The following is an 8,315-nucleotide window of genomic DNA, read 5'->3' on the forward strand; positions in this document are numbered from 1 at the left end:
TACAAATTGCGTATCTACAAACCAAGAGCAAAGTAGCCAAGACCTTGGTAAACAAACGTCCTTATTAGTCTCTTCAAGTTGCAAGACTATAACCATGACCTTAGATCATGGCATTATAGAGAACATCTTGGGGATAAGACTCAAGAAAAGGGAACCATACAAATCACCAAGAAGTTGCATGTCCAAGTCAGGCTAGATCTTCAATGATGTGATCCATGTGATCAAGACAGATGTATTACTATCTAGGTCATAACAATGTTTTCCCTATCACACTCCACATTGGCGAAGAACGAATTCCACCTATTTGCCAAGTTTGACAAGGAGGTTCCAAGTTTGTGTTAGACATGCTCAATGCCCCACCCTCGTAAGGTGCCACCAATGATCAATGGTGCTCTAAGTTGTAAGGCCCTCATTATGAGGAGAAGCCATGTGTGAGTACATTAGGTGGGCCTCGACTTGTATGTCAGATGAGGTTTATGTGATCGGATAGCAAAAAGGTGATCTTTGTGAATCTAGCTTTTGGGTTAGATAGAGTAATTATGTAGGTAGTAACTTGAGACACAATGCATCGAGTTGTGGGGTGTGGGAGTTATTAGTAGGGACCCTTATTTTGGGATTTGGGGACCATGGAAGCAGCCTTGGCCTAGGGGGTCTCAAGGGAGCCAACGGCCCTCCTAATGGGGGCTTGGGGGCAGTGCCCCAAACCCGTGCCCCAGACCCAGCTCGATGGTAAAAGGAAAATGGTCAGAAAGACAGATCTAGAGCATGGTAAGAGCTATGGAGGTTGGAAGATGAATACAAGACTCACGATGACATAGACTATTACACAAGTCAATTAGGTTCCAAGATGGAAGCTTGGACTCATACACACAATCTTGTATAAGAAACCAACAATGACACTAACTAAAAAAAGAAAGCATCATGATATATTGCATTCAAATCTAGAAAGTGATAGTCAAGTACAATGCTTTATAGTTGTTGGGAAGTCCAATTACAAATGCATTCAAAGGTAAGAATTTTAGAAAAATAGTTGTATGCCCTTCCAAACTCTTTAAAAAGAAAAGGAGAGGTCCTCTAAGACCTTCAAAATGAAAAGTTGGGCAGCCCTTCAAATTTGAGGGCTGGTTGGACCCATGTGAGCAAGACTCGCGAGTCGCACCACGTGCAGGTGTAAATCTAGGACCTAGGTTAGAACTCTAGAGTCTAGACTCGACTTGTATGATGTGTAACGCAATGCTGCACGCGGATGAGGTGCATATGCAGAGGGAGAGAGAGACTGTGTGTGAGTTTCCAAAAACGAAAGGAAGGTGCAAGTTGCGAGGAAGAAAATGCCAGGTTTGTAAGGTTGCTCCCTTTCCTCGCAACAGAAGGACAACGACCAGAGCCACATGACGACAATCTCTCTCTCTCTCTGTCTCAGATCTCTCCCTACAGCGTACAGCGGGTGATTGGTCTTGAGCGCGTTCTGTTGATTCTCTCGCATACACACATACTCTCTGATCTCTCTCTCTCTCTCTCTCTCTCTCTCTCTCTCTCTCTCTCTCTCGCGTTTCACTGACCTCGTTCCTTCGGCGTCCACAGACAGGGTCTGGAGTCTGGAATCGGGAAGATTCCTAGCAAAATCCTACCACCTTCCTCGTTCCGTCCTATGATCCTAAATTCCTACCCCCAATTGAAAATTAAAAGGAAAGAAGCAAACAAGACACAACTACGACGAAACACCGCGCCCCTGCACCTCTCTCTCTCTCTCTGTGCATGGTTCGTCTACTCCTACATAAACGGGCACTGCGGCTAGCTCACTCTCCTCAAAGTCACCGATTTGTTGTTCCGGTGTCACACACACGCACTCTCTCTCACTCACTCATTCACACACACTCTCTCTCTCACACACACACACACACTCTCTCTCTCTCTCTCTCTCTCTCACACACACACACACTCTCTCTCTCTCTCTCTCTCACACACACACACCCACACACTCTCTCTCTCGTATTATTGTCTTAAACCCATTGCCGCCCTCTCTCGATCACGCCACCATCCAACACCTGCTCGTCCCTGCACAAGCTGACTCGTGCCTTCACCTCAAGCCGTGGCCATGGCCAGCCGCCTCAGCACAATCAACAGTACTATCGCCTCTCTCACTCGCCCTCATGCCTACAGTTGCTCTGACAATTCTACTGTTGATGATAATATGTATATGGACGATCTGTTTGTCGAACTCGAAGACATGTACTCAATGCCTTCTCCTGGAATTACATCGACCATGCAGCTTGCCGGTCAGCGCGATCTATTATGGCCAGATTGTTATGCGGCATACCTCGATCAAGAACTACCATTTTTGGAACTTTCTCCTAATCCCAGCTCGGCTCTACACGAACAAATGGATGATGATGATCAGATACTAGAAATGCCATGGGACGGTAATCAGGACAGCAGCAGTGACAGCTGCCTGTGGCCGGTAGATCAATGGTCTCCCCCTTCTTGCACAACTAATTGTAGCAGCTATGAGTCATGTTCCTTCACAGCTAGCCCTCTCCATTCAGTCGACACGTCTCAACATTCAGATGTTACTGATCAAAACAGTTTGTCATGTGGACTGAATGCTGATCAATATCACCTCTACAGCTTGCCAGGGAGCTCGAGTACTACTACTGAATCTTATCACCACACTGCTATAACAAGTCATGTTGCCGTTCCCGATCCCAAACGGCAGAATAGTGTAGTAAGGTAATTCCTTTGAACAGATGGATGGATTGATAAAATCTCAATTTCATGAAAAAGCATGAATGGTAATCTAAATTGAATGCATAATCACCAGGATGCCTTCGACCTGCAATGATGTCATTGCCATGGCTGAGGGCGTTGCCGCAAGCTCCTCGGGAGACTTGGCTCATGAATTCTGGATCGAATGCGAGAACCTTGCCATTGAGGATGGCTACACATGGAGGAAATACGGCGAGAAGAGCATCATGGGCAGGGCATATAGGAGGTGCGCACCCTAAACTCCCCGTGACTCGAATTTGAAGGTCACACTACTCTTTAAACTTCCTATAAAGGGGGTTAATCCTTCACAATAAGGGATAAAGAAATGGTTTTGCCCTTGAGTGTAACGATATACATAGGATTGGAGAGTAGTGTACTCTTCCAAAATCTTCATTAAGAAATTGAGGGCTTTAGTATAACTCTTCGAATTAAAATTAATGTGGGCTGTCGTTCAAATCCTAGCACCATTACTCCCCAATCCCATGTATATATGGTTTTTGGTAGATACTACAGGAGGCATTGATGGCTTTTAGTGTGATTATCTAATTATACCATCAAATCTAATTTGATCTTTGCCAATGGTGCTTGCAATTACAGGGCATATTTTCGTTGTGCTCACAATGGGTGTATTGTAAAGAAGCAAGCGGAACGGTCCTCTAACAAGGAAGGCTTTGTGGTGATCAATTACTTCGGCAAGCACAACCACCACCCAACATATCAATAGGTGGCACATGTAGCTAGCATTAGCATCTCCAACAAGGATAAATGTCATGAGTTCCTCTTATGCAAATGCCAAGAAATCCCTTGGGCATCTAGGACCACTCAGCTTAATGACATCGACCTTGCCACACCCATCATTCTAGTTGTGTATATTTTGTTACATCTCCTTGTGCATCATTCAGGATCATGGACATAAAATCTTGATCAAGTACTAAGGAGCAACCATGAAGGCGAATGTTGAAGTTCGCCTCTTTCTTTAGTTAGGTTGGAAACTTGAAGTGCAGCTACAAACATGCCACTCCACCTTCCTAGCAGCCCTGCTCCTCCACTACTTTAAGTGTAATTGGTAGCTAGAGGCTTTGCTCCCAACTAATAAATACACATATACACTCTTTCTTATCAAATTTGTGCAATCATTGAGCCATTGCTCAAGAAAGTGATATCATGATTTATCACGTAGTCGATTAGCTTTAAGGATTTTCAATCAAACTTAAAGTCAGCAGGATTTGAGATTGTAAACAAAGTTTTTAAAATGCCTTGATGAGTTTTATGCTTCTTACAATGATCCAAATGGTACCTCAAGCTTCTCCCAATGGTGCATACGAATATACTCAAAGGAAAAGAGAATTTGCAAAAAATAAGAAAAAAGAACAAACAAAATAAATCAAAGGAATATGTAGAAAGTAGAAAAGTAAAAGCATTAAAAAATAAAGCCCAAAAGCAAAACATAATCAAAATTTAAACAATAGTTCTTTTGAGGTCATAGTTAAATTGTTAGAGAATGACATTGTTTTAAACAAACGCAATGTCCTTGTCAAGATTTTTGGAAATAAGACTTTTAAACACAAACGGAAAAGGAAGGGAGAGATTGTAATGCATTCCTAAAGTTAGAGAAAAACTAGTACTTCATAAAGTAGATATTTTATTTTATTTTTATCTAGTTAAGATGTGATTAAGAAACTAATAATAATCTTTTACGGTTGGTATGGCCTCATTTTTTGTCTTGCTAATATGTTTGCGCTATGGTTGAGAAGGTCAACATATTTGTTCTCAATTTTGGGTTTCCTAACATTGGTTGGGCATGGAACTATAAAATGATATGCTTGTTGCATATATAAGCATTTGAAAGTACTTATGTTAGTAATGTGACGAGTTATAGATCAAACTGTGTAAATATTTACATTGTAGGACTTGGTTTGCATTCACTATGTAAATAATCATTTCATGTCATTAGCATTGTTAGGCTTAACCTTTGGTGTAAAGATTTTGGGATATTTTGATATGTTTAAGTTATAAATGAAGGGTTCACAATAGAGGGAAAATGGGATGCTAATAGAGGGAAAACGATATGTTTAAGTTATCAACGATGCCTTGTCTTAAGGTTTACAAAATCAAAATATAGAGGAATTTGCTTTGCTCAATTGTTTCTCACATTAATCTTATACATTATACCAAGTAATTATACCATAGCTTAAAGTAGTGAAAATGCTACAAAATCATCACAAAGGATCATGCCACACATCGAGTCTATTTTCACTTTCAAAGTAAATGTGACTATCATTTGGGTAAGTAAGAACGAAAGAGGGCATGCCACACAATGCAAACTCCACTTAGTTGACATCCAAGAACTCTGGTAAATTTACATGTGGCCCGACTCTAAATTGTAATGGATTGTGTTTTGCTTTTTGGGGGGTGCCACCTTATTTGATCCCATTATGTTAGGGTTGTGCCATGTGCAAACTTGCTATACTTTTAGGAAGTACAGTAAGTAAAGCAAATTGTATGTGGCAGTGTTTAAAAACCCTCTTACTTACTGTAAAAGGGGATTACCATAGTACATTAGAGTAGTCTAGCGACTCCATACAAAAGGCTTGACCCTTAATATAGAGTTTGGGAATAGATGCACTAAAGTTTGGAAATGACGCCTTCATTTTCTTGTTATATTCCCACATTGTCAAATATTCATGTTGAGAGCATGTAAAAAAGCTATGTTGGGAGCAAAGCCCAATTTATCCATCTCGCAAAGAGAAGCTCCACTTATTATAGGTTGTCAATAAGCCCAAAAAATTTCTCAAAGTTTTGAAAAAGTTTCAAGAAACGCCTGAGTTTGGGAAAAGTGGGGGGATGCATGCATCGCGTAAATGTTTTTAAAGAAAGGTTTCGAGCTTTCAAACGCAGCATGGAAATCCCCTCTAAAAGCATGCTTGTGTGCTAAGCCAGTTCGGTGATGTGGATGCTGTGTCTTCTCATCATTCACAATTTCACCCTTTCGTGGGGTCCAGGAGTGTCCACTATGTGGATGTGCTTGTCTAGCGTGTAAAACCTAGTGTTGCACACGGAAACACAGAGAGAGAAAGAGAGAGAGAGAGAGAGAGAGAGAGAGAGATTGATTGACCATACGGACTTCGGAGAGAGATTGATTGCCCTTGAGTTGCTAGGAAAGGTAGCGAGCTATCTTTTTCCTGCGCATCTTACAAATCTACTACTGCTACCACGAAAAGCTTTTGCCTTTTCTTCCTTGCACCTTCCTTGGACACACACACACACACTCTCTCTCTCTCTCTCTCTCTCTCTCTCTCTCTCTCTCTAGCGCGTTTAATCATTGATTCCCCGTAAGCGCGTTACTGCGCGTTCCATTGATTCTGCAGACACGCAACACACCCCCCCCCCCCCCCCCCCTCTCTCTCTCTCTCGATGTATTCGGCATCCACATTCCGTAGGGGTGAGTATTAATTAACATAAAAATAATAAATTGTGCTTATTTAAAACTATTACTAGGATTTGTTTTTCATTGCAGCGATCAGCGCGAGGATGACAAGAAATATTTCGTCAGTGTACTAGAGACGGAGTATGGGACATGATAGAGCCATAAGTGGCTTTGTGAGGCAATGTCTACTATTTATGGACCGTCGACGCGATCGTGTATGGTGAGAAGCTTTGATATGAATGTGTGTGTGTATGTGTGTGTGAGAAAGAAAAAAATAAAAAAGAAAGTTATATTAATGCAAAGTTGGCCTATAAGACCAACAAGTTACATATCGAATGTCTGGAAAGTTTTCCAAGTCCAGTAATTTAGCGACTATCTAGTGCTATGGTAAACTAAGTGAGTAGGTAGGTACAAAATGGTATACAGTCTAGATACAATCTCAATGCACTTCAAGTGCAGTGTGGAACTACTCATGGAGTATGGTCATCCTAAGATGTCTTGCATGGGCCTATCTAGCATGGAGAAGCTGAAGCTGCGGGGTATGGCCTCTCGGTGGCATGCCACCCCATCCCTCAATAGGCATCGAAGAGCTATCTCTAATGAGAATCTACCCACGCATAGGTCGCAAATGGAAAACACCATCCATCGAAGGAGTCATGTGCCGTCCAGCAATCAAGGCGGAATAAAATGCACAGAACTGTAGCGGTAACTGGGATAGCAATGTTATCACCATGTCTTCAAAAGTGATCACCTTTCCCACATTCAGCACTTGCATCTGGAGCTGTCTCAACTTGTTGACATGATCTCGCATCAAAGATGACTTGTTCGGACTCAAAGTCCGCATCTGAACCTCCAACGAAACCCTCTTCATAACAGTCATCCGGTTGTACATTTGGTCCAACTCCAACCATATCTCCTTAGCCACCATCAAGTGCTCTATGTGGGCAATCACGACTATAGTACATGACAGAAAAAGGAATGGATATGGGCATTAAGCTTATCCCATATGAGAGATTCCGAGGGGAATTGAACCCCTAAACTAGCCATATGCGGCTATCACCACGAGACTCCCTGCCCACCCTCCCTTGTTTCTAAGAATACAATGGAAAAAAAAATCATGACCACATAATGAAAGATTAAGAGCTAGATACATTACCAAGTGTTGGAAATAATAAGCATCCTTGGAAACTAGTTGATTCGTAGGTTTTTTGGCTAATGCTAGTAATGCTCGTCATCATCTCCTAGATTGATCGTCAATAGAATATCATCTTCATTATCCTTGTTGACTTCTTCAATCTCCTCCATTGTTAAACCTGTATTGATGTTCATTTCTGCTGTAGGCATCCATTGTTTCCTCCTCTTCGATGTTTGTAGTGTCGAAGTGTGGATCGTTGTCATTCTGAATGTCAAGAAGGTGATCGTGATCAGAAAGAAAAACTCTATGACTATGCGACGTTGATGCATTTTGATTGGAAGGCAAAATCAATTCATCCCGATCATCAGCCACTATGTCAGCGCTATCAAACAACCGTCGACCTCTAGGCTAGACATGCACAACTTGGCACCATGGATGAGCATCTGCATTCTTGTAGAAGAACGCCTATTCAACATGAGCTGGAAAAATATATGGCTCCTTCGAAGCCCATATTAACTTGGAGGAATCGATGCGGACCAAAATCCGGATGGTTCTTGTCTCATTATGGCATTACTACCTTTGTACTCTGCTCGAAACCAATCCACCTTCAAAACCACCTATTAAAACGTGTTAATTGAAGCTTTAGAATTATGTGTAAGTTCAAGAAGTCTAGATGTCATGATTACACAATTCAAGAGAGTGTTTTTATTTACTTCCTTGAAGATACGATACGATACTTCATAAATGCCTACTATGGTTCACATGTAGCCAAGTTCACTGTCGACAAGATTTGTGTCTCTTGAACTTGCACATGATACTTACTTGAAAGAGGAAACAACGCAGGAATCCTGAGTGAGACATAAGTCATCAATATTCTTCACCCTTAGACGTTGTCTATAAGCCCACATGTTTGTATACATGCGACCCTGAACCAACAAATAAACCATAAAAAAGTTATTGATATAAAATCCACTTATTTAGTTTAGAGTT

General features: G+C 41.5%; 1 protein-coding gene across 1 annotated transcript; it reads left to right on the plus strand.

Moving 5' to 3' along the window:
* The first annotated feature begins 1,590 nt into the window (after window positions 1-1,590).
* On the plus strand, window positions 1,591-3,870 carry LOC148040256 (uncharacterized). The gene is made up of 3 exons (XM_087666395.1): window positions 1,591-2,727; window positions 2,819-2,989; window positions 3,361-3,870. Exons 1-3 carry the CDS (start codon window positions 2,096-2,098, stop codon window positions 3,485-3,487), a joined length of 930 nt encoding a protein of 309 aa, XP_087522521.1. The 5' UTR covers window positions 1,591-2,095; the 3' UTR covers window positions 3,488-3,870.
* Window positions 3,871-8,315: the final 4,445 nt, after the last annotated feature.

The sequence above is a fragment of the Lygodium microphyllum genome, chromosome 2, assembly GCF_053477565.2.
Source record: "Lygodium microphyllum isolate KBCC chromosome 2, Lygodium_microphyllum_v1.1.10, whole genome shotgun sequence".
Taxonomy (NCBI): Eukaryota; Viridiplantae; Streptophyta; class Polypodiopsida; order Schizaeales; family Lygodiaceae; genus Lygodium; species Lygodium microphyllum.

Excerpts from the sequence above, each read along its gene's own strand:
- LOC148040256 (XM_087666395.1), top strand. The coding sequence starts at position 2,096 with ATGGCCAGCCGCCTCAGCACAATCAACAGTACTATCGCCTCTCTCACT. Across the intron at positions 2,728-2,818 it reads CGGCAGAATAGTGTAGTAAG|GATGCCTTCGACCTGCAATG; the intron begins GTAATTCCTTTG and ends CATAATCACCAG. Across the intron at positions 2,990-3,360 it reads ATGGGCAGGGCATATAGGAG|GGCATATTTTCGTTGTGCTC; the intron begins GTGCGCACCCTA and ends TTGCAATTACAG.